This window comes from Sapajus apella, unplaced genomic scaffold, assembly GCF_009761245.1.
Source record: "Sapajus apella isolate SASKATOON/1434 unplaced genomic scaffold, GSC_monkey_1.0 scaffold71, whole genome shotgun sequence".
NCBI classification, from domain to species: Eukaryota; Metazoa; Chordata; class Mammalia; order Primates; family Cebidae; genus Sapajus; species Sapajus apella.
This window is the reverse complement of record NW_022437011.1, coordinates 10,226,080-10,253,437: the sequence shown is the minus strand read 5'-3', so window position 1 is coordinate 10,253,437 and position 27,358 is coordinate 10,226,080. Positions and strand designations below refer to the sequence as shown.

Below are 27,358 nucleotides of genomic sequence, written 5' to 3'. Positions count from 1 at the left end.
CTTTACTGTTCTCTTCCAAAAGCAGAGGCATTCAAGCATTAACTGTGTTTAATTGAGCATCGAGTTAAGAAATTACACAAACCCAACATCAATTAATAACTCTCAAAGGCTTAAACACATATGAACTTTTCTTCCCATGAAATCTCTAGTGTAATTTAAAATTACCATGCAGGCCTCCATTAAGGCAGTGTGCATCTCATCTGTTTTGTGCTCTTGATCTGCACCAGCTTCAAGTAGAAAGCGAACCATATCCAAATGGCCTTGAAAAGAGGAATAGAAATTTTAAAATAATTGACTATCAGTTTAATACTTAGGTATTGAAGCATGGATTCTTTTTCTTCAGATGTCTATCCAAGAATTTGACAACTTATTTTACATTCAATAAATAAATCAGTTAACAGTTTTACAAAGCCCATTCAAAGTAATATATAGGCTTTTTTCAAGGTCTTATTATCTAGGCTTTAAAGATTGAATTAGTCTAAGGCACATAATTCAAGGTTAAGTAAAGCAATAATGCTTTTACCTTGGTTGAATATACATAATTATTTAGCTAATGAAAACCCTGAGATCAAATAGCCAAGTAAAGTATCTTTGGATCATGTACTCCAGAAAAACAGCTTTAAAGTAACCATAAACCCACTGTGGCAATAAGCAGGCACAGAAAACTCCATTTAAAATAATTTCAATCCTCTTGATACAGTGAATTTAAAAAAAGCCTTGATAGTCAATAAGAAAAAGACAAACCCTCCAGTAGAATAATGGGTGAAGAATATGAAATGATAATTCAAGAAAGAAATGCAAGTGAATATTAAACTGATGAAAACGACCTTCCTATTAAAGAAATGCAAATTAAAATAAGACACCATTTTTTTTTTTACTATCAAATGGCAATTATTAAAAAGAATAATAATACCCAGTGTTGGCAGGGGTGTAGGGTGGGGTAAAGGGCACTCTCAAACATTGCTTGTGGGAGTATAAATTGGTTGAACCTTTCTAGAAGGCAATTTGGCAATATGTATCAAAAGCCTTAAAAATGTCCATACCCTTTGACCCAGCAATTCCACTTCCAGGAATTTATCCTAAGGAAATAATCAGAGATTAGGCAAAAATGTCTGCACAAGGATGTTATCACAGTGTTTTTAATAATACTGAAAACCTGGAAACAATTCAAGTGTCCAACAATAGGCAATTATGTGCATCTATCTGATGTATTTGGCAGAGACTGTTAGTTTCCTATCCAATATCCATTCTTTTATTCTTTCTCTTTTTTAAAGACGGGGTCTCTAATGACCAGGCTACAGTGCAGTGGCATGATCATAGCTGACTGCAGCCTCGAACTCCAAGACTCAAGGGATCCTTCCACCTCAGCCACCCCAGTAGCTAGGACTGATCTAGACCTCAAGAGACCCTCCTGCCTCAGCCTCCCAAAGTGCTTGTGATTACAGGTGTGAGCTACTGTAACCAGCATTCTCTTATTGTTTTTTAGTAACGGAACTCCAATTTCATCTGGGCAACTTACCTGACTAGAAGACTATATTTCTCTGCCCTTCTTGCAGCTATGTGTAGCCAATGAGATTTAAGTGGTAGTTATAAGGCTGCACACCTAGGAAGACTCTTTAAAGGAAGCTTGCTAAATTGAGAGGCACTCCTTATTTGGTCCTTAACGACTTTATCATTCCTAGAATGCGAACTGCTGGGGTCCTAGCTACCATCCTGGTTTATACGTTTATTGTAACCTTGAGGATACAAACCACATTATAGGATAGTAGAGAAAAAAAACAGAATTATGAGCTCTTGATGACAATGGAACTGCCATACTAGCGCTAAACAGCTTACCCTTCTAATTCTGTTTTGTTCAAATCATTATTAATTTAGAATCTGTGATATACGTAGCCAATTTTAATCCTAAATGAAATAGTAAAATAGTACATGATCATCAAAAGTTACAGTGTACAAATATTTATTGAGGTCAGGTATGGTGGCTTATACCTATAATCCTAACATTTTGGGAGTCTGGGGTAGAAAGATTACTTGAGGCCTGGACAATAGAGACCAGCCTGGGCAATAGAGTGAGACTTCCATCTCTACAAAAAAATAAAAATAAAATTAGCTGGGTATGGTGACATAAGCCTGTAATCCTAGCTATTCAGGAGGCTGAGGCAGGAGGATCGCTTGAACCCAGGAGTTTGAGGCTACAGTGAGCTCTGACAGTGCCACTGCACTCCATCCTGGGTACCAGAGCAAAATCCTATCTCTAAAAATAATAAAAAATAGGCCAGCTGCAGTGGCTCATGCCTATAATCCCAGCACTTTGGGAGTCCGAGGTGGATGAATCACCTGCAGTCAGGAGTTCGAGATCAGCCTGACCAATAAGATGAAACCCTGTCTCTACTAAAAATACAAAAATTAGCCGAGCATGGTGGCATGCGCCCGTAATCCCAGCTACTTAGGAGGCTGAGACAGGAGAATTGCTTGAACACAGGAGGCAGAGGTTGCAGTGAGCTGAGATCATGCCATTGTACTCCAGCCTGGGCAATAAGCACGAAACTCCGTCTCAAAAAAATAAAAATAAAAAATATTTATTCAGATGAAAAATGTCTGATATACTGCTAAATAAAAGTAGACTATAAAACTGTTAGAGTATAACTTTTGTTTAAAATATATATGTTTGTATATAAACATACTTAAAAACACACCAGAAATATGTACACTAAAATATTGTTTACATGCTTCTTTATCTTTAGATGGTAGCATTACATGTCATTTTAAAATTTCTTTTCTTTAGCTGGGTGTGGTGATGCATGCCTGTAATCCCAGCTCTTTGGGAGGCTGAGGCAGAAGGATCACTTGAGGTCAGAAATTCAAGACCAGCCTGGTCAACATAGTGAAACAGTTTTAAAGTAACCATAAACTAAAAATACAAAAATTGGCTAGGCATGGTGGTGCATGCCTGTAGTCCCAGCTACCTGGGAGGCCAAGGCACAAGAATCACATGAGCCCAGGAGGCAGAGGTTGCAGTGAGCTGAGATTGCACCACTGCACTCCAGCCTGAGTGGCAGAGTGACACTGTCTCAAATAAAGAAAAGAAAAAAGAAAAAAAAGAAAAATTTCTTTTCTTTGTGTTATTCTGTGTTTTTCAGGTTTTCAGTATTGTGTGTATTACTTTGGCAAGTACTATTTTTTAAATAAACACTGGAAAAAGCATATAAAACAAAACTTATTAAATAATGGAAACCCTCTAAATCTATGCTAAGTGTTTGGGTTCACTTCACAGTTAACCCAGTAAATATGAATTAAAATAATAAACATATACTGGAAAACTATATCACAGGCAATACAGGCTAAAATAGACTTTCTATATAATCTCTTTTAAACTAGGTAATTTTATAGCACAGGGAAAACATAAGCATTATAAAGTTAACTCAAATATTCAAAGTGGTTATGAAAAACATTATAAATATTCATGCATATGTTAAGTACCTTTATAGCACGCAAGCGTAAGAGCACTTTCTTTGAATTCATTAGAATGGGTGTTGATGCCTGCACCATGATCTAAAAGAACTCTTGCAACTTCCACATGACCTGCACTGGCTGCTTCCATTAAGGGAGTATGTCCATTTTCATTATGATCTTCTATATTTGCACCTTCATTAAGGAGCACTTTAACAATGTCAACAAATCCTCCAGCACAGGCATAAGTTAGTGCAGTGTTTCCTAAAAAGAACAAAGAGAAATATAATACATAAGCAGAATATGTATTAAAAAAATAAAAGATTAAAAAAAGAAAAACATAATAAAAAGAAATATTAAATCAGAACAGATACAATTATGATTATGCTAATGTGCCAGGTATACCTCTTCAATTCCCTTACACAACTCACTACAACTACTATCTCAACTTTTTCTCATTATCATTGGTTAGAAGCATCACCTTAATTTCCTTTTTCTTTTTTTTTGTTTCACCTTGTTGGTCAGGGTGGTTTCAAACTCCTGACCTCAGGTGATCCACCCACTTCAGCCTCCCAAAGTGCTGGGATTACAGGCGTGAGCCACTACGCCTGGCTCTTTTTTTTTTGAGACAAAGTCTCACTCTGCCACCCAGGCTGAAGTGCAATGGTGCGATCTTGGCTCATTGCAACCTCTGCCTCCCGATTTCAAGCGCCCACCACCAGGCCTGGCTAATTTTTGCATTTTTAATAGAGAAGGGTTTTCACCATGTTGGCCAGGCTGGTCTCAAACTCCTGACTTCAGGTGTTCCACCTGCCTCAAGCTCCCAAAGTACTGTGATTACAGGCATGAGCCACCTCAACCAGCCAATTTTCTTACTAATTAAAAGATTTTCTGACCAGGTGCAATGGCCCACAACTGTAATCCCAGCACTTTAGGAGGCCAAGGTGGGAGGACTGCTTGACCCCTAGGAGTTTGAGACCAGTCTGGGCAACACAGTATCTCTACTAAAAAGAACTGAGCCAGGCATGGTGGCATACACCTGTAGTCCCAGCTACTCTGGAGGCAAGAGATGGGAGGATCACTTGAGCCCAGGAGTTTAAGGCTGCAGTGAGCTACAATCACATTACTGCACTCTTATCTGGGAAACAGAGCAAGACCTTGTCTCAAAAAAAAAAAAAAGACTTTCAGGGAAGCCCGATACAAAAGACTATATACTATAAAGGTTTGGATGACGAAAAATATCCAGAGAAGCAAATCTATAGAGGCAGAAAGTAGATTAGTAGTTGTCTGAGACTGAGGTGATGGAAATATTCTATAATTAGATTGTACTGATGGTTGTACAACTATAAATGTACTAAAAATCATTATCATATACTTAAGTGAATTTTACTGTACATGAATTATGCCAATAAAACTGGAATTGTTTGTTCTTTAAAAAAGCAGCAGTAGCTACATTTGGATTGGACCTCAAAAGTTAAGTAGGATTCCTAAAGGCAGAAAAGGATATCTGACATCAAACAAAATACATTAAGTAAAAGTAGGTGACCAGAATAGCGACCACATTCCCTGACAGAGCTGCAATATGGAGCTGTGGTTTATCAGCCCTGGTCTCTCCTGATACTGACTACTTTGGAGTACAGAAGGAAGACTCCTGGGAACCTATATTTTTAATAAGCTCTCTTAAGTGATTCTGACATGCAGGCAGTAGGTGCAGCTTACTGAACAAAGTGAATGAATGAATTAATTAAAATATGAACTTGACTAGAAATTATTGGTGAGAAGACGACCCAATTTCCTTCTGGAAATTTCTATTTTCCCAATGAAGTATGAGTTAAGGCAATCAGTGGAAGTGAGGAGGGGTATGTGTGGGGTTTGAGAAAAACATCTGAAATGGCCACATGGACAGTATACTGCAGAGCCCATCCAAGAGTATGTGCTTACTGCATGGTACATAATAATCCCTTCCTTCTACATAGCATATCTATTTCAGCCAGAAAAAAAAAAAAAAAAAGGAGGGACTTCATCTCAGGCAAGCCCTTTCCTCTTTCAAAATAAAAATAAAGGTACTGAGAACAATATGGTTTTCAAATTGTATTCCGAAGAACTTTAGAATCCCCCCTTCCAAGAAGTTCTACAGCACAGGAGATGGGGAGAACTAGGTTCCAGAAATCAAACCCCTCAACTATTTCTACTTTAGATCAATTCCTCTTTTATCTGTATAATATTATATCTGTGCTTCCATATACGGTTTGGCTTAAAGTTAGGGTTATTTGACAGAAAACAACCTTAAAACCCACTGAATTTGATGATCTCAAAAAAACTCAAGGAGAAATTTAAAACTTCCTTGATGGCAGCATCATCTTTTTTGAGTATTTTTAAAAAGAGTGTGTATATAGCATAATGCTGCTAACCAGAACAAAGTAATTGATGTCATCATCTTAATTTAAAATCTTTTGCTGTGGTTCACAATCAATTAATGCCCTCTGCCCCTAAAAATTGTGGTATATCAATTCTATGAAATATTACGCAAGCTTTAAAAAAGTTTGTTAAAAAGTTAATAGAATGGAAAATAAGTAAAGTCAAACAAAATTGCACATAGGGTATAATTTCAACTGCATAACTTTATACATCAAAAATACTGGAAGGAACTAAACTAACAGTAATAGCAGTGATTTCTGTGCCACAGAGATTATGGGAGTAATCTTTTATTCTTCCTACTTCTCTGCATTTCTCAAATGTTCTTCCAATGAGCATATATTATTTTCATAATCAGACAAAAAAAATAAGTAAATCAATCTGGTGGTTCACCAACATGCTCTAAAATTAACTGTTTTCTTTTATGTAAATGTAAGAGACATTTTTTATATTTAATTAATACAGAAAGAACCACTTTCAAGGGTTCCAACTATAGTATGTACAAAGCTGCTCAAATAAATGACGGGCAAAGGATCTAGGTTGCATGCTCCTTATGAGACAACTGCCTAACTTTCTGAGGTGAAATAGTTTCACTCCAAAAACATCCCCCCCACACCTATGTGTGGAAAAATTGTCTTCCAATTGTCCTTGGTATCAAAAAGGTTGAGGACTGTTGCTATACAAGAATACCTTGACAAGGCTTGGTGACTCACATCTGTAATCCCAGCACTTTGGGAGGCCGAGGCGGGCAGATCACCTGAGATCAGGAGTTCAAGACCAGCATGGCCAACATGGTGAAACCCTATCTCTACTAAAAAAGTTACAAAAAATTAGCCAGGTGTGATGGTATGCACCTATAATCCCAGCTACTTGGGAAGCTGAGGCAGGAGAATCTCTTGAACTCAGGAGGCGAAGGTTACAGTGAGCAGAGATAGTGCCACTGCAATCAAGCCTGGGTGACAGAGCAAGACTCCATCTCAAAAAAAAAAAAAAAAAAAGATTATCTTAATTAGTAAATGTATTCAACACACTCAACATGTAAAAGCCTATAGGGTAAACACTCAGGTTTATCTATAATCTAAAGTGTTTTGTATTGAAGATAAAGAATTATAAGAAACAGTTTAAAATTTTGCCTCCATATATATTATTTACGTAAGGCATGTAACATGTTCTTATAAGACACATAATGTAGTAAAATGGTTACTACAGTAGAACAAATTAACATATTCTTCTCTCATAGTTATCCAATTTTGCCCCCTGTGGCAAGAGCAGCTTGATCTACTCATTCAGTAAAAATCCTGAATATAATACACTATTACTAATTATAGTCGTCATGTTGTACATCAGATTTTTTGACTTATTCATTCTATATATTCACTACTTTCTATCCTTTGACCTACTTCTTCCATTTCTTCTCCCCACCCCTGACCTGGTAACCAATGTCTTATCTCTATATATTCGACCCTTTTTATACATTTTCAACATTCCACATGTAAGTGAGATCATGCATATATACATTCACAAGACTGTGGGGGAAAAAAAGTGAAATCATACAATACTTTTCTTTCTGTGTCTGGCTTATTTCAGTAGCATAATGTCCTTCAGGTCCATCCATGTTGTGGCTAATGGCAGGATCTCTTCCTTTTTTTTAAGTCTGAATAATGTTTCATTATGTTTATACCACAAAAACTCAATCTTGACTAAAGAGAATCTAAGTGTTTTAAGGACTTTTGAGAATATCAGATTAATTTGTATTTTACTCAAAGATTCCACACAAGGGCTAAGATTTTTCTGTAGGTTTACACTGGTTTTTCTCAGAAATCTAATTTTTCTCTCTCAGGTAACAATTAATTATGTCAATTTTTCTCCCAACTAATACATCATTTTCTACATACCTGTTGCAGACTGGGAGTTGACATCGGCATCATGAAGAAGTAATAATTTCACAATATCTAAGTAACCTCCACTGGAAGCTGCCATCAGGGGAGTTATGTCTCCTTTATTCCCTCTATCTTCAACATTAGCATGCATAGCAAGCAATACCTTTAAAACACATATACACATAGAGAAATTGTAAATTCTTACTACACAATAGTATTTCTAGAGAATATACTAAATCTATGAAGATATTCTTCTAGAATAGGGGTGATGAAAAATCAATAATGACCTTTTGAAAAAATATACCAATTTTCACTGCTCAACATGCCTGGTTACGTGCCATATTTTACAATATCATTACATGTTAATCTTAAAAGTAGGCAATCATATTAGCCATCCTATTATAAAATGTGATTGCTCTTGTCAAAGTATGTTATGCTTGAGGTTATCTAGAGCTAAAGAACAGCAAAACTATACTCACAAGACAGAAACTGGTAAAAACATGGTTCATTTCCAGTACTGCTCTAACACAGAAGAAAAAAAAATTAAAAGAATTGGGGTAACTTGAATGTGATAAAAATAATGACTACTTTCCATTATAGTTGTATATTATTTCTAAGGACAAATTTAAAATTATTATTTCCATTTGTTTCTTAGGATTAGCTTTGAGTAAGTGGCAGAAAAATGAACCATTCTCAGTTGCATGTACAGGCTACAAAATAAACTATGTATCCATTTCTACTTTACCTACTGCCAAAAAGGGAAGTGGGGTGGGGGAAGAGAAGACTCTGGCCTCTAATTATAATCTATCTTATAAGTGACAAAAATTAATAAAATACCAAAACCATTCCACAATTTTAATCACTAAAGATCTTATTTCTGCTTACTTGTGCTAATTCATAATACCCTGCTGAACAAGCCAAACACAGCAGGCTTTCTCCTTCTTCTGTATGTTCATTTACACTTCTGCCTTCATCTAGCAATTTACGAACAGCATTAACATCCCCATCGGAACAAGCTTCTGCTAGACTGCGACTGGAAACAAAACCATTCAACAATTAACCAAAACAAAAAGACTCAGGGGTCCTATGATAAATTATATTAAATATAAAGAGTTACTCACACACAGAAAAATGTTAATATAGTAAGAGATAAAATTATACGAACATATTATTTGCTGAGTATCTTTTCTGCAACCTCAATTATTCATGTTTATCAACCAAGCCAGAAAGCCAGTGAGTGAATTTGAAACCAGCTATCATTTTTATCTTTTTAAATCTCCTAACATAACAAATTTTAAATGAGGTTTTTTAAAGCATTAGACCAAGCATGTCCAACTCATGGCCTAGGACAGCTTTGACGGCAGCCCAACACAAATTCGTAAACTTTCTTAAAACACTATAAAATTCTTTTGCAGTTTTTTTCTTTTTGTTCATCAGCTATCATTAGTGTTTGTATTTTGTTTTGTTTTGTTTTGTTTTGTTTTGTTTTGAGACAGAGTCTCACTCTGTCACTCAAGCAGGAACGCAGTGGTGCAATCTTGGCTCACTGCAACCTCCGCCTCCCAGGTTCAAGTGATTCTTGTGTCTCAGCCTCCCGAGTAGCTGGGATTACAGGTGTGTGTCACCAAACCTGGCTAATTTTTATATTTTTAGTAGAGATGAGTTTTCGCCATGTTGGCCAAGCTGGTCTTGAACTCCTGGTCTCAAGTGATCCTCCCACTTTGGCCTCCCAAAGTGCCTGGTTACAGAAATGTGCCACCATGCCTGGCATTTAGTGTTTGTATTTTACGTATGGCCTAAGACAATTCTTCTTCCAATGTAGCCCACGGAAGCCAAAAAATTGGACATCCCTGTATTAGATACACAAGTTTTTAAACTCTATTTCTAAAATGATTCCCAAAGACATGTTGGGATATAATCCTACAGCTGAAATTTTTATTTAGTAATAGTGAAGGTGAAAACCTCTTTTACCACAGAATGACTAACTAGACAACTGAGTCTCAAACTTTAATGTGCATACGATTTACTCATATTTTTTGTTAAAATGCAGATTCTGATTCAGTGGATCTGGAGTAGGGCCCGAGATTCTGCATATCTCATAAGGTCTGAGGTGATGCTGATACTGCTAGGCCATGGACCACATTTGAGTAGCAAGCAACTAGGCTACTGCATTAGTAACTCATTTCATATATCATTATTCAAGCAGTCACAGAGGTTTACTGTAATAACCTTTGGAATAAGTAACTTCCTTATAACTGAAAACCAGATCTTATTCAGTTTGGATTTCTCATAGACTCTAGTTTTATACATTTCACAGAATGCTCAATGAATAAGAACTGAATGAAGAAACAATAATATCCACTTTTATAGCTACATAATACATATACATTTATATATCTACTTAAAATATAATATCCATTCAGCTAAAGTTTATAAGCTCCACCAAAAGATATATTTAACCAAAACTGGCTACTTCCCCAAAATCTACTCAAGAAAACGTTTAACACCCAAAAGTCATTAAACACATACGTGTCCACTTGTCCTGCATTGTGGCTGTTTTCTATTTTCATCCGTGTCAGTGCAGCAGCAGCTTCATCCAGTGCACAACTAACTGAGGATGTCAGTCTCCGGAGTACCTCAGGATCTGCAAAAGCTTTACCATCAGCAGTTGACAATTTGCCAATCCCTTCAGTGTGCATCAATCAATCAGGTAGTGCAGGACAAAAAAAAAGTATAAAAGTGCAAATTGTAATTATATTTCTAAACACTATTATCTAGGGAAAAGAAATGGTACAGAATCCATAGGTTAGGTTGACCAAAGAAGATAAGGTTGATCATTTCAATTCTGCCACTAGTATCGAAGGCCATGGCATAACCACCTATGTTTCAGTCTTTCTACCTTTGTTATGCACATAATATTAATTTATCCTCTAACTAACTCAACATGTAACTTCATATGATGCTAATTGTATCAAATAAATGAGATTTCTTTCAAAATACACAGTCACACCATAAGTGCTCTAGTATAGGATATCTGACTATACTATTTTCAGTAGTATTTTCAGAAGTGGGATAGTCTGTAATATCATAACAAACAATTCAATTGTTTCTTCCTTTGGTCAAATACCCACTGACAACCATCTTCTGGAACAACATTTTAAATTAAATTCATTCTTACAAATAAAATTAAAATTAAAAAATTATATACACAACATCCAGCGAATTTATATCATTTCCAAAGAGCTGCCAACACAATTTACTAATAACAAAATGAATGCAAATTTAAATGATGAGGTATTTTTCATTTACGAAATTGACAAAACAACATCTGAAGTGTGAGGTCCTCTCAAAAATTGTTGATAGGAATAAATACAAACACAAACTTGAAGAACTAATTTAACAATAGTTGTCAAAATTTTATTTCACTTATTTATTTTTTGAGACAGTCTTGCTCTGTCACTCGACTAGACTACAGTGGCACAATCTCAGCTCACTGCAACCTTCACCTCCCAGATTCAAGCAATTCTCCTGCCTCAGCTTCCTGAGTAGCTGGAATTAAAGGTATGCACCACCATGCCCAGCTAATTTTTGTTTTTTTTTTTTTTTTTTAGTAAAGACAAGTTTTCACCATGTTGGCCAGGCTAGTCTCAAACTCCTGACCTCAAGTGATACACCTGCCTCAGCCTCCCAAAGTTCTGGGATTATAGGCATGGGTCACCATGCCCAGCCGGTTACCAAAATTTTAAATGCAAATATATTCTTACCCATTGATACTGCTTTATAAAAATCTGTCCTAAAGAGATACTTGCACAAGTAAGAAAAGTTACAGATATATAAGGCTACAAACTATAGCATTATTTGTGATACTGAAAAACTAGATATAAACTAAAATTGGTAAAATTAATTATGGTACATCCAAGCAACAGACTATTAATGTACCCTTTAATAAAAAAAGAAAGATCAACATAAACTGTCATGGAAGGATGCCCACAATAAATTATGTGGAAAAAAAAGTTGTATTTTGTGTATTATGATCCTACTTCATTTTTAACAATCATGCATATTCAAACATGCAGATGTATTTATATTACCACAAGGGGGAAAGTCCAGAAGTATATGTAAACCTTGACAGACAATGGGAAGGTTTTATTATCTACTTAATATATTTAACATTGCTTTAGCTATTTTATAATACATATTACATTTATAATTTAGAAAAGAATTTTTTAAAGCTCTTGATATGGCCTAATTCTTAATTTTCAAAGAACCTTAAAGAAAAAAATATTTTCAACTTTATTTTGTTTAAGTTAAAATAGTGTCAAGAATTCTATCTTCCTAGGCTGGGTGCAATGGCTCATGCCTATAAATCACAGTTTTCATCTTCAATATGAAATATAGTCGTGCACTGCATAACAATGTTTGGGTTAAAGACAGACTATATGTACAATGGTGGTCCCCAAAGATGATAATGGAGCTGAAAAATTCCTATTGCATAGTGCCATCATAGCACATGCGTTTGTGGTGATGCCAGTGTAAACAAACCTACCGTGCTGCCAGTTGCATAAAGTGTGGGACATACAATTATGTACAGTATCATGTATAGTAGCTGATAATAAACAACTGTTACTGATTTATGCACTTACTATATATATAATACTACACAAAAAAAAAACCAATAGAAATACATACTTTTTATCATTATTTTAGAATGTACTTCTGCTTATTAAAATAAAAAAAGAGTAGCCGGTCACGGTGGCTCATGCCTGTAATCCCAGCACCTTAGGAAGCCGAGGCGGAAGGATCATGAGATCACGAGTTTGAGACCAGCCTAGTCAACATAGTAAAACCTACTAAAAATACAAAAAATTAGCCAGGCATGGTGGCAGGCACCTGTAATCCTAGCTACTTGGGAGGCAAAGGCAGGAGAAGAGCTTGAACCCAGGAGGTGGAGGTTGTAGAGAGCCGAGACTATACCACTGCATACCAGACTGGGTGACAGTGTGAGACTCCGTCTCAAAAAAAAAAAAAAAGTTAAAAAACTTAACTATAAAACTTACCTGTCAGCAATTACATTATAAAATAAAAATGTGGGAGATAAATTTAATGAATTTATGACTTCTTTATCTGTACTGATTTAGGGAGCTGCATGTTAATTACTTGAGTATTCACTGTAATCTATGTTTAACTTGATTTTAAATATAGCTACTTTTTTTTTTTTTTTGAGACAAAGTCTTGCACTGTCACCCAAGCCAGAGCGCAATGATGCGATCTCAGCTCAGGCAAGTCCTTCAGGAGGTATTCCAGGGTCAGGCGCAGTGACTTACACCTGTAATTCCAGCACTTTGGGAGGCCAAGACGGGTGGACTGCCTGAGGCCAGGAGTTTGAGACCAGCCTGGCCAACATGGTGAAATCCCGTCTCTAATACAAATGCAAAATTTAGCTGGGCATGGTGGGGCACGCCTGTAGTCCCAACTACTCAGGAGGCTGAGGCAGGAGACTTGCTTGAACCCAGTAGTGAGAGGTTGCACTCCAGCCTGGGCGACAGAGCAAGGCTCAGTCTCAAAAAAAAATTAGCTATTTAAAATCAAGCTAAGCATAAAGTGAATACACAAGTAATCACATGCAGTTCCCCAAATCAGTACAGATAAAGAGTCATAAATTGATTATTTTATTTATTTTATTTTGAGATGGAGTCTCGCTCAGTAGCCCAGGCTGGAGTGCAGAGGCACGACCTTGGCTCACTTCAACCTCCACCTCCCAGGTCCCAGTTCAAGCAATTCTCTTGCCTCAGCCTTCCGAGTAACTGGGATTACAGGTACACCACCATGCCCAGCTAATTTTTGTATTTTTAGTACAGACAGGGTTTCATCATGTTGATCAGGCTCGTTTTGAACTCCTGACCTTATGATCCACCTGCCTCAGCATTCCAAAATGGTGGGATTACAGGTGTGAGCCACCGCGCCCAACCAACACATTTTAATTTTATAATGTAATTACTAACAGGTAACTTTTCCTTGATAACTAGCTGATTATCGTTGTGGTTTTTTTTTGAGACAGAGTCTCACTCTGTTGCTCAGGATGGAGTGCAATGGTGTGATCTTGGTTCACTGCAACCTCCACCTCCCAGGTTCAAGCAGTTCCCCTGCCTTAGCCTCCTGAGTAGCTGGGACTACAAGCACATGCTGCCACACCTGGCTAATTTTTTGTATTTTAGTAGAGACAGGGTTTCACCAAGTTGCCCAGGTTGGTCTCGAACTCTAGAGCTCAGGCAATCCGCCTGCCTCAGCCTTCCAAAGTGCTGGGATTACAGGCGTGAGCCACTGTACCCAGCTGCTGATTATCTTAATACCTTAAAAATGTAAGAGTTGAACCCAGAAATCCAAAATGTGAACATTTTCTTTGGGAAATAAAAAGTAAAATAAATTTTAGAGATTTTAAATTTTGTATGTTATAGAATTTTGGGATAACCCCATATCACTCTGTAAAGAAATCTAGGCTTGACCGGGCATGGTGGCTCACATCTGTAATTCCAGCACTTTGGGAGGCTGAGGCAGGTGATCAGGAGGTCAGGAGTTTGAGACCAGCCTGGCCAATATGGTGAAACCCCATCTCTACTAAAAATATAAAAATTAGCCAGACATCGTGGTGCCTGCCTGCAGTCCCAGTTACGCAGGAGGCTGAGGCAGAAGAATTGCTTGAACCCAGGAGGCGGAGGTTGTAGTGAGCTGGGATCGTGCCATTGTACTCCGGCCTGGACAACAGAGTGAGACTACGTCTCAAAAAAAAAAAAAACAAAAACCCCAAGAGATCTAGACTTTTAAAGAGATGCAAAAGAGAAAACAAAAAGTAAAGTACCTGCTGCTTCTAGCAATGCTTCTAGTCGTGCCTGTGTCTCTGGATCCACAGTGCGTAAGTCTGCTCCTTCTGCAGTACTTGATAAGAATATCTCTGATGTTGTTTTAAGCACTGGGTTATCCAGATCTTCTTGGTCCAAAATAAATGATTCAACCTGTTAATGAAATAAAGATGCAATATCCATGAAACTGATATCAATATGATTAGAATAACTACAATTTAAGGTAATATGACTTCTTAAAATTGGAACTTAAATATAGGCAGAAAAATTATGGGAGTATGGGAATGGACTTTGAAGGACACGGTGACAGTCTTGTTTACCTTCAGACATGACTGCAGGTGTAACACAGATACACTAAAGTTTCCTCAAAAGCACTGTATCTTCTGTGACTAATACAGAGCATGTATGTATCTAACTAATACATAGCATGTGTGTATTTTCTGTTACTAATATAGAGCATGAAAAGCAGTATTTAGGCAGTCACAGTGGCCCATGCCTGTGACCCTAGCACTTTGGGAGGCCCAGATGGGCAGATTGCCAGAGTGCTTGAACTAAGGAGTTTGAGACCAGCCTGAGCAACCAGGTGAAATCCCATCTCTATTAAAAAATAATAATAATAATAATAATAATAATAATACTGAAAAAAGAAAAGCAGGGGCTGGGCACGGTGGCTCATGCCTGTAATCCTAGCACTTTGGGAGGCCAACATGGGGACTTACCTGAGGTCAGGAGTTCGAGACCATCCTGGCTAACATGGTAAAACCTAATCTCTACTAAAAAGACAAAAATTAGCTGGGTGTGGTGGCAGGTGCCTATAAGCCCAGCTACTCCAGAGGCTGAGGCAGAAGAATCACTTGAACCCAGGATAAGACGGAGGTTGCAGTGAGCCAAGATCGTGTCACTGCACTACAGCCTGGGCAATAGAGCAAAAACTCCATCTCAAAAATAAAAAAGCATTTACTTTTTATTGAAACAAGTATATGAACATAACCCTGAGAAAAATCTACATAGACTAGGTAGAAAAAAAAAATTGATAGCATAGATAGGATATTAGGAGAAAGTTTTCCTCTTTTCTAAATAATTTATTCAATTCTGACTCTGAAATAAGGGAAAATAAGAACTAACCCACTGACAAATACCTGGAGTCCTTTAGACAGGAATACTCCATGAGGTTAGAAACTCTACTTTGTTTACAGTGCTATACTTTGGGCCTACGAATTCCGGGCACATAGTATGAACTTAATACATACTTGTTGAATGAATGGTATAAGCAAAAATCAGCTTACAAAAATAAACAAGTAACCCTCCAATTTCAAATCAAATTAATTCAAAATGAATTTTCTTAAATAAAATATATACAACCTTTCTGGGAAGCAATTTGGAAATGTGTATCAAAATACCTTAAAAAGCTCATTAACAAATTATTGGAAAGCCAGACAAAAATTAATGTGCAAGTTTGTTCACTGCAGCATTCACTGAAATTCCAAAAATGAGGAAAAATTAACCACAAGACAAAATTTGGTAAATACATTTTGTATATTCACATGATGGACTACTCTGCAGCCATCATTAAAAACAGTTTTTGTGACCACTGGCTCAGCTGTGAGAAAAAATAAAAAAATTTTTTAAAATGTTTTTGAAGCATATTTAATGGCATATGAGAATATTCATAAAATTAAGTGAAATGCACAAGATTCAAAACAGTATGATTCTGATTTTACTAAAAGTATATGTGTATATATGTAAATATGAACATGAGTACTCATGAGTAATATGTATATTATTTATATATTACATAAAAGGACCACAGTATCTGGACTACATTATTTGGCATATCTAGCTAGTTGATCATCAGTTTTCACTGGACACCAAATAAATATATCCTAATAAAGACAGTAAAGTTAAAATAATTTACATTTATTTTATTATCTAATGATATACTATAATTTTACAAAATGAATCTTTAACTTCAGACCTAAAAGAAGCTGTACTGTAACACAACTTCTTTAACATGTAACTACAGACAAAGATGCCATTCCAGATCCAATGGATAAATGCAGGCAACCAGTTGTCAAATGACCTTGAAAGGCAACTGCTCATACAACAGCTTAATGCAAGGCCAAGAAATTAGGAGACAGTTGCAGAATACATACCTGCCAGTTGGGAGGAGAGGTAAAAACATCATTCCAGTAATGGTATTTAGATATTACAATTCCAATTTTATAAATGTGATATATCTCATGCAACATTTTAAAAAGCCAAGTTAAGGATTTCCAGTAGTCTTTCATTCATTTATCCTATATTTACTAAAGGCATATTTTAAAAATTTATGGATATATATATCACTATGATAATACGAAAATGTGGTAGAAGAAATAAGAAAGACTCTAAAAACTATTACAAAAGGCCCCAAAGAGAAATAAATGATATAACCTTATGCACTAATGAGGGACAAATCACTTCCAGCCCTAGTAATCTGTGAAGATTTTGTGTAAGAAGCAGCATTTGAACCAGGCTTTGAAGGATGCACAGAACTGCAACAGGTGGTCAGACACAGGGGCAGAGGTGGGAAGTATATTTCAGATAGAGGGAAAAAATAAAAAATGGGCTTGGAGGCTGGGTGTGGTGGCTCATGCCTATAATCCTACACTTTGGGAAGCCAAGGCAGACAGATCACTTGAGGTCAGGAGTTCGAGACTAGCCTGGCCAACATGGCGAAACCCTGTCACTACTAAAAATACAGAATTAGCTAGGTATGGTGGAATATGATTGTAATTCCAGCTATTTGGGAGGCTAAGGCACAAGAATTGCTTGAACCCAGGAGGCAGAGGTTGCAGTGAGCCGAGACTGCATCACTGCACTCCAGCCTGGGTGACACGGTGAGACTGCTTCCAAAAAAATGGGGAAGGAGGGGGTGGGCCTTGGAGATGAATGGTGCACTCAAAAAAATTAAGGTACGAGCCGAGCACAGTGGCTCATGCCTATAAACCTAGCACTTTGGGAGGCCAAAGTGGGGAGATCATTTGAGGCCAGGAGTTCAAGACCAGCCTGGGAACCTAGTATAAACTTATCTCTATAAAAAAAAAAAATTTTAAATTAGCCTAGCATCATAGCATAAAACTAGTCCCAGCTACTCAGGAGTCTCAGGTAGGAGGATCACTTGAGCCCAGGAGTTCAAGGTTACACTGAGCTATAATTGTACCACTGCATTCCACCTGGATGACACAGCAAGACACTGTCTCAAAGAAAAAAAAAATTTAACATAAGGTCCTTCTGCATTGCTGGTGGAAATATAGTGGTGCAGCCACTGTGGAAACAGTTTGACAGTTCTTCAAAAGTTAAACATAGAATTACCATATGACCCAATAATTTTACTTCTTAGGTATAGCTAGGAGAATTAAAAATATACATGTGTATACAAAAACTTAAACACAAATGTTCATACTGCATTCTTTCTAACAGCCAAAAAGTAGAAACAACCCAAATATCCATCAGTAAATGAATGGATAAACGAAATGTGATATATATTCATGCAACTGAATATTATGCAGCCATCAAACGGAGTAAGTACATGATACAGATGAACCTTGAAAACATCATTTTTAGTGAAAGAAGGCAGGCATGAAAGTTCCCATTATATGATCCCATTTATATGAAATGTCCAGCATAGGCAAAGCCATAAAGACAATAGGTTGCCTAGGGAGTGGAGAAGGGAAGAATTGGAGTTACTGTAAATGAGTCTGAAGTTTCTTTTTGGATTGATGAAAATGTTCTCGCATTAGATAGTAGTGATTGCTACACAACCTTAATAGATTTGCATAGACCATGTAAAAGGTGACAGATTGTTCATTGCCTGACTGATCTCCACCGGTAGAAAGAGAAAGAACCAGTAGCAATGACCACCTGGGTGTCAATAATGTTAGTATCACATATATAAGACGGCAAATTCCTAAGTTCTTGGGAAGAATCAATTTCAGAGGAAAAATACAAAATGGTGATGTGTTCCTTGCTTCAGAGGCTTATAACTTCTCTTTGAAAAATATAATGTATAAGACAATTTACTGCATTAATTCTATGTCTTACAGTAGATGTAAACTCAAGTTTCAATTAGGCAACAAGACATAATGGAGAGATTACAATGGAGATCAGGAGAATTAGGTTCAAGTACCAGTTCTATCGGGCATTGTATGTAAATTCAGACTTAATACTCAACCTTTCTGACATTCAATTTCTTCCTCAATAAACAAAGACACTCTCTGCTCTGCCTACCTTATCATGCTATTGAATTCATGAAGTAATGAAGGTAAAAGCATTTTGAAATAATAAACCACCATATAAATATAATTTCTAGAACATGATTCTGTGTAATTACAATTCTTTTGTCCTGTCCCTCACCACAGTGTCTATTTTCTCTACCTTTTCAAAGTGGAAGAATGGTACTGAGAATCTAACATGATGCATTTTATCAGTGTTCACTTGAACTTTTGAGTGTGGTTTTACGCATTTTATATCTAAGATCTGACCCACATGGTCAAATTTTAAATATACACTACTCTTGTGGAAAAAAAAAAAACCCAGAATGAGTTATAGTTAATACAAAACCACACAGATAAATGATATGAATATATTTGTGTCAATCAGATTTCCCAAAATGCACCACTGCTTCCTTTGTCCTACCCTCTCTATAACTTTATAAATGTCTGTCTCAATGTGGAATCAATAAAATAACAAAATATCCCACTATGCCTATTATTTTGGAAATATTTGAGAGATTACTTTTGGCAGTTCACAAATATCTTACCAATAACTCTGCTGAAATACATTCTTACAATTCAGATTGCATTAGCATTACTTCAAAATATAGCTGGCTGGGTGCGTGTGGCCCATGCCTGTAATCCCAACACTTTGGGAGACTGAGGGAGAGGAGGACTGCTTGTGCCCAGGAGTTCAAGATCAGCCTGGGCAACATAGTGAGCCCTTGTCTCTACCAAAAATAATTTTAAAAAATTAGGCAGGCACGGTGGCTGTTTGCCTGTGGTCCCAGCAACTCAGGAAACTGAGGTGGGAGGATTGCCTGAGCCCAGGAGGTTGAGGCTGCTGTAAGACGTGATCACGCCATTGCTCGCACTTCAACTTGGGCCCTGGGTGACAGAGTGAGACTCTGTCAAAAAAAAAAAGAAAAAAAAGATGGCAACCATTTATAGCTACATGGAGAAGTACTAAATATGACAAATTCTGTATACATTCTGTATACTTAATATAAATGGTTTGGTGACAGAGTACAGAAACCATTTCTATATATAACATATAAGCCCAAAATAATAGCATATCTAATGAAATTTGTCTTCAAATGCAAATGAATACAAAAGCCTTATACTTTCTTACATATAGCTAAAACATCACAGCAATGTTCTTATTGCCTAATGATATTGTTACATAGCTCATCTCTATTCAGTAGCTACATTCAGCAGCAAAAGTCCTAAACACGGAAGAATCTTTTTTTCCTACTTGCTGAATGGGTACAAAAATAAAGAGTGGAAGAAAAATAGTAGTCGGGAATATGGCCCATCAAAAACTACCTGTTTTTCCCTTATATCTCCTGAAATACTAAAGGCAAAAACCTTTGTCTTCCTCCTCAAAAGGTTATTTTTTCTTCCCACGTAAAAAAAAAAAAAAAAAGGATTGTGGGAGTGTGGTTATTAGTTTCAACTAAAACAAACAAAAGTAAGGAGTGGGGAGAAGGGGAACAAGCATTTTGTCCCATTTTTATTCCATTTTGACATTTCAGAAATGAACCACTGGATGGCAACAGTTACCAAGGGAGATTACCACAGACTCAGCTATTACACCAGAGTGAAGTCAGTCACTATGGCCAAAGTCTAATTTGAAAAATCATTTATTAATCCAGCTACGATTTAACCAAAACTCACTTCCACTTTAAATCAATTTCTAAGTAGTGCTATAATTAAAACTTTCAATAACAGTAATATGCTTTAAATCTTATACTGTAATAATAAAATAATAAAGTCTATTATATTGGTCAATAACTAAATGTTAACTTCTTTCAGCCTGTATTTCTAGAAATAGCAATTGCTAGCTAACATAAAAAATAAGTTATTAATAGTAAAAAATAATATTCTATCATAAAACATGTCTATTACATATTTTTGTTTATGTATTCTGTGGTCATGCAATGCAGGGAACAAAAAAACAACAACACCCAAGCTCTTTTTTTTTTTTTTCATTTTAAAAAATTTATTAATTTCGATTCAAGTTCTTAAATATAAATGAAAAATACATTGTTTTCCACAGAGCCCTTGGAATTGGATTAGAAAATTTTCATTTTAACACGTTAAATAAATTTGTATTTTAAGTTAGAGAATCAAATGTTAGCAACCACAAATTTCATTTCAGGTATCCTTTAAGAATATTCTAGGCCAGGTGTGGTAGCTCACGCCCATAATCCCTGCACTTCGGGAGGCTGAGGCGAGTGGGTCACCTGAGGTCAGGAGTTCGAGACTAGTCTGGCCAACATGGCGAAATCTCATCTTTACTAAAAATACAAAAAAATTTGCCAGATGTGGTGATGCCTTCCTGTAGTCCCCTAGCTACTCAGGAGGCTGACGAACAAGAATCACTTGAACCCAGGCAGCAGAGGTTGAGTAAGCCTAGATTGTACCACTACACTCCAACCTGGGCAACAGAGCAAGACTTCATGTCAATAAAAATAAAAATAAAAATAATATTCTAGTCTGTCTGGTTAATTAAAAAACAAAACAAAGAATCATTACTCTCATGAATTTCAACTGGAGCTATGAAAAAGTTAAGGAAAGATTAAATCTTTATTTCACACCACCTCTCCTCACCAGCCTTCAAAAATGAAGCTCCCAGCTGGGTCAGTGGCTCACACCTTAGCATTTTGGGAGGCTGAGGCCTGTGCAACGTGGCAAACCCTGTCTCTACCAAAAACACAAAAAGTAGACAGGTGTGAGGATGTGTGCCTGTAGTTCCAGATACTTGGGGGCCTGAGGCAGGAGGATCCCTGGAGCCTGGGAGGCAGAAGTTTCAGTGAGCCAAGATCATGCCACTGTACTCCAGCCTGGGCAGCAGAGCAAGACTCTGTCTCCAAAAAAAAAAAAAAGAAGCTCCTTTAAGAAATACATTTAAAACAGGAAAATAAAACATTTTAAACATCCAAAATACACATTTTTAAAACATGTACTCTCTAGTCCTCTTTTCCTTTCTTATGTGTATTTGAATAGGCCAACAAGTCTTATCCTTCCCCCACCCAATGTAAAAGCCCTCTACTTTAAGTCAGGATCAGCACTATTTTGGAATGCTTATTGTTGATCTCTACTCATAACACCAAAAAGGATGGGCCAGTGTTCCAAGAGGTAATTACTGAAGGACGTAACAATTTCTTTTTGCAAAATACACAGTACTCCAAAATTCCAGAAGTAGCAACCACCATAACCATGCCCTAAGATCCACTCAAAGGAAGAAAGTAATACTGTTGTAATTTAGGACCAAATAATGACAAATTTAGAAGTGAGTTTTTTTTTTACAAAAAGAGCTAATATACTCAGCAACATCATCTTGAAATACTGGAATAAAAAGGCTACATTCATTAACATAAAAGCTTTTCAAGGTTCTTTCTACAAGGAAAACGTTACTCCCAATCTCAGACTCACAATCCCTCCTTCTCAAAAAACAGAAAAGAGGCCAGAGGCAGGGGCTCATTCCTTTAATTCCAGCATGTAACGAGGCTAAAGTGGGCAGATTGCTTGAGCACAGGAGTTAGAAACCAGCCTGAGCAACAGGGTAAAACCCTATCTCTACAAAAAATACGAAAATTGATGGGCATGATGGTGTGCACCTATAGTCCCAGCTACCTGGGAGGCTGAGGGAGCAGGATCACTTGAGCTGCAGAAGGTGGAGGCTGCATGAGCCATGATCACGCCCCTGCACTCCAGCCTGGGCAAAAGTGCAAGACCCTGTCTTAATAAAAAATAATAACAATTTAAAAATATCATATATTGGGTTTTCTGAAATTGGTTAGCTTCACGTAGCACAAGAAAGAACCATCATGCTTTTCCTAATTCTAAGTTAAAGCTGAAGAAAATTATCCCCACTTTGCACGAACACAAAAACTTCATTTTCAAAATATAGCTTTAATACAGAATCTATTATCTTTTGAAGTCTCTAACTGAAAACAGGAGAAGGAAAAATCTTTTTTTAAATCTACTATAAGCTGGGCATGGTGGCTCACGCCTGTAATCCCAGCACTTTGGGAGGCCAAGGCAAGTGGATCATAAGGTCAGAATATATAAACCATCTGGCCAACATGGTGAAACCTCCATCTCTACCAGAAATACAAAAATTAGCCGGGCATGGTGGCGCATGCCTGTAATCCCAGCTACTCGGGAGGCTGAGGCAGGAGAATCATTTGAACCAGGGAGTTGGAGGCTGCAGTGAGCTGAGATGGCATCACTGCACTCCAGCCTGGCGACAGAGGGAAATTCCGTCTCAAAAAATAAAAAATAAAATAAAAAAAATCAGCCGGGCACGGTGGCTCAAGCCTGTAGTCCCAGCACTTTGGGAGGCCGAGGCGGGTGGATCACGAGGTCAAGAGATCGAGACCATCCTGGCCAACATGGTGAAACCCCGTCTCTACTAAAAATACAAAAAATTAGCTGGGCATGGTGGTGCATGCCTGTAATCCCAGCTACTCAGGAGGCTGAGGCAGGAGAATTGCCTGAACCCAGGAGGCGGAGGTTGCGGTGAGCCGAGATCGCGCCATTGTACTCCAGCCTGGGTAACATGAGTGAAACTCCGTCTCAAAAAAAAAAAAAAAAAATCTACTATTTAGTGCCTTTAAAAACATAAAAGGCTACCATTAATAAAATGTCTCATATGTATCAGTCTTTTCCATGTATCATTTTATTCAACCGCCTTAACTACTTAATGTTAACTGACTTGCTCAAGATTACATAACCATGTGAGGATCTGAAGCCATGTGTTTCAGACAACAAAGCTTATACCCTTTTCACTACACCAAACTGGATGAAGTGAATCTTCTAAACAACAGAGTATAACTAAAACAAATACTAATCAGGGTAGTGAACAGAAAATCTGCAGCTGTCCTAACAATCATATTGTCAGAAAATAACTTTGGAATTTAAATTAAATTTAACAAATTATCAAGCCCAGTAACTCTAATGTCAGTTCAATTATGTCACTCCTTTGGCCAAAATCCTTCCCATTCCTTAGGTAAAAGATCCACATTTCTTGGTAAGGTATACATAGTTATTTAGAATTTGGCTTTGTCTATCTTTCCAACTATATTCTTGTTGCATTCTATTTGTTTTTTATATTCTAGCCATACCAAATTGCTGTGGTTCTTTGAACATATCATCTCTACAAAAAATAAAATTAAAAATTAAAAATAGCCAGACATACTAGCATGCACTGGTGGTAGTCAGAGCTACTTGAGAGGCTGCAGTGGAAGGATCACTTGAACCCAGGAGTTCAAGGCTACAGTGAACCAAGATTGAGCCACTGCATTCCAGCCTGGATGACAGAACAAGATGTTGTCTTGTCTTGATGAATGTGTGTGTGTATATACAGATGTGTGTATGTGTGTGATACCTTTCTCTGTCTCTCTCTCTCTTTCTATATATATACACATACATACATACATATAAACTATAATTATTCTAGATGCCAAAGCAGTAGAAATATATATACCAGGGTATATAATAGTTTGACATATTCAAAGAAGTACAGCAATTGGGAATGGCTAGAATATAAAAAGCAAATAGAGTATAAGGATATAGTTGGAAAGCTAGATAAAAGCCAAATCCTAAATAACTATGTCTGCCATACCAAGGAATTTGGATCCTTCACCTAAGAAATGGGAAGGATTTTGGCCAAAGGAGTGACGAAAGTGCAAGAAAGCATGGGAAAGTGCGCTAAAGAAAAGAGGGGGCCAAATGTGCTTTATAATAAAGCCACTCATGATGGTTAACCAACTCCCGTGAGAAGCCCTAATGACTCAGTCACCTCTTATTAGGCCCAACCTCCTAACACTGTTGCACTAGGAACTAAGTTTCCAACACATGAACTTTGGGGGACACATTCAAATCATAGTGGGGTCCAAGGGGAAATGATGAGTTCAGTTTTAGAATTAATGAGGCTGAGATGTTTATGGAATATACATAGAGTAGGTATTAATATTTGGGAAGGTCTCTCAAACGAAATGTAATAGAAGCGAGAGGGATCACACCTTAATCCCCATACTTTGGGAGGCTGAGGCAGGTGGATCACAAGGTCAGGAGATCAAGATCATCCTGGCCAATATGGTGAAACCCTGTCTCTACTAAAAATACAAAAATTAGCCGGGCATGGCGGCTTGCGCCTGTAGTCTCAGGTACTCAGGAAACTGAGGCAGGAGAATCTCTTGAACCCAGGAGGCGGAGGTTGCACTGAGCCAAGATCACAAGAACATAATAAGGAACAGTTGCGGTTTTGTTTCAAAATAAGCACAAGAACAATCTTACGCTGATGGACTATGCATCCTTCCATTTTAAATTATTGCTCCTTTAAACCTGCCACTTAGAGCCCATCAATCTCCTGAAGTTAAGACACTCAAATATCAACCTTTAGAGTAATCATCCAAAACTAACACAGGGCAATGATCCACACATTGAATTTGGTATCCTGGACTGTCACAGAACCATGAGAAAATTAAATGAAGTGATGTAAATAAAGTGCACAATGCCTAGAACACTCAAATACAATTTGTCAATATCTAAAAGGAGTTCAGAAGGACAAATATAATTTGAATAAGTAGGCTGGGCATGGTGGCTCATGCTTGTAATCCCAGCACTTTGGAAGGCCAAGGCAGGAGGATCACTTAAGGCCAGGAGTTCCAGATCAGCCTAGGTATCGAGACTTTACCTGTACCAAAAAATATTTAAAAATTAGCTGAGTGTGGCAGCAGATGCCTGTAGTCACAGCTGCAAGGGTGGGGGGTGGAAGGGGAGGCTTGAGGTGAAAGGATTGCTTGAATCCAGGAGGCTGAGTTTGCAGTGAGCCATGATTGCGCCACTGCACTCCAGCCTGGATGAAACAGCGAGACCCCATCTCAAAAAATAAACTGTAATTTACCTTTTGTTTTCATTTCCAGAAATGTTCATATTCCTGAAAAAACTGATGCTTTTAAGGGAAGGGAACATATTTTTTCATCTTTGGAGTTCCAAAGCCTAGCACAGAGCTTGACCAATAGTAGGCTCTAAATAAATAATTGTGAATAAATAAATCCACTCTAGGCCAGGCACAGTGGCTCACGCCTATAATTCCAGCACTTTTGAGAGGCACAGGCGGGCAGATCACCTGAGGTCAGGAGTTCGAGACCAGCCTTCCTAACATGGTGAAACCCCGTCTCTACTAAAACATGCAAAATATTAGCTGGGCATGGTGGTGGGCGCCTGTAATCCCAGCTACTCAGGAGGCTGAGGCAGGAGAATCGCTTGAACCTGGGAGGCAGAGGTTGCAGTGGGCCAAGATCGCACCACTGCACTCCACCTGGGTGACAAGAGCAAAACTTTATCTCAAATAAATAAATAAATAAATAAATAATCCACTCTAAAATACCAATCAGAATTCTTAAACTACCAAGGAGTCTAACCTTTAAAGGATATAATTCTATTATGCAAAATGTGAGTTCATGAAGAAGTCCTACCCCAAATTAACCAGAATTTTCTTCTGTAGAGAATGAGTGAATAATTTCAACAGATCAGCAACAAGGAAATAATACACAATAGTCCCTATGATACTACATCATATTATTCTAAATTCTGTTGAGGGGTTGGTAAATAGGTCAAATCTATGATTTAAGTATAGCCTCAAATACTAAACTAAAAGAAAATAAACTTTTCTTTTTTTTTCTTTTTTTTTTTTTTGAGACGGGGTCTCCCTCCGTTGCCAGGCTAGGTGTCCAGTGGCACAATCTCAGCTCACCGGAACCTCCGCCTCCCAGGTTCAAGTGATTCTCCTGCCTCACCCTCTTGAATAGCTGGATTACAGGCATCCACCATCACGCCCAGCTAATTTTTGCATTTTTAGTCAAGACAGCGTTTCACCATGTTGGTCAGGAAGGTCTGGATCTCCTGACCTTGTTATCTGCCTGCCTCGGCCTCCCAAAGTACTGAGATTACAGGCGTGAGCCACTCTGCCTGGCCAAGAAAAGCAACTTTTCATTGCTAACCTGTCAGTTAAGTCCCAAGTAAAACAGGTACCAAAATATAATACAGACTCTCATTGTTCCTCAAGTCAAAATAATTAGTAACCTAACAAAACTAGAAGCTTTAGAGCAAGTGATAAGACTGTGATAATACTGGCTTAGGAGTCAAATTGTACATTACTTAAACACTGAATTTACTCCTCCTTAAACACGTGCTACAAGATGCAAAAACTCGGCTGGGCAAAGCGGCTCACACCTGTAATCCCAGCACTTTGGGAGGCTGAGGCGGGCAGATCACCTGAGGTTGGGAGTTCAAGACCTGCCTGGCTAACATGACGAAACTTCGTCTCTACTAAAAATAGAAAAATTAGCTGAGTATGGTGGCTGACACCTGTAATCCCAGCTACTTGGGAGGCTGAGGCAGGCAAATCACTTGAACCCAGGAGGCGGAGGTTGCAGTGAGCCGAGATCGCAGATTCCACTCCAGCCTGGGCGACAAGAGCAAAACTCCG

The 27,358-nt window shown here is 37.6% G+C and overlaps 1 protein-coding gene across 19 annotated transcripts in view; it reads right to left on the bottom strand.

Annotated features, from left to right (window-relative positions):
• Nucleotides 1-27,358, bottom strand: part of LOC116531564 (ankyrin repeat and KH domain-containing protein 1) — a 136,847-nt gene that overhangs the window by 87,450 nt on the left and 22,039 nt on the right. For 17 of the 19 annotated variants that reach the window (XM_032250419.1, XM_032250437.1, XM_032250422.1 and 14 more), the window contains 6 exons: nucleotides 14,602-14,755; nucleotides 10,275-10,431; nucleotides 8,631-8,778; nucleotides 7,761-7,908; nucleotides 3,481-3,714; nucleotides 166-260 (listed from right to left, as the gene is read on the bottom strand). In XM_032250419.1, coding sequence (XP_032106310.1) covers nucleotides 166-260; nucleotides 3,481-3,714; nucleotides 7,761-7,908; nucleotides 8,631-8,778; nucleotides 10,275-10,431; nucleotides 14,602-14,755 — 936 coding nt within the window. Of the gene's footprint in view, nucleotides 1-165; nucleotides 261-3,480; nucleotides 3,715-7,760; nucleotides 7,909-8,630; nucleotides 8,779-10,274; nucleotides 10,432-14,601; nucleotides 14,756-20,181; nucleotides 20,269-27,358 lie in introns of those variants that run through there. The other 2 variants (XM_032250433.1, XM_032250420.1) reach the window with 2 other exon arrangements.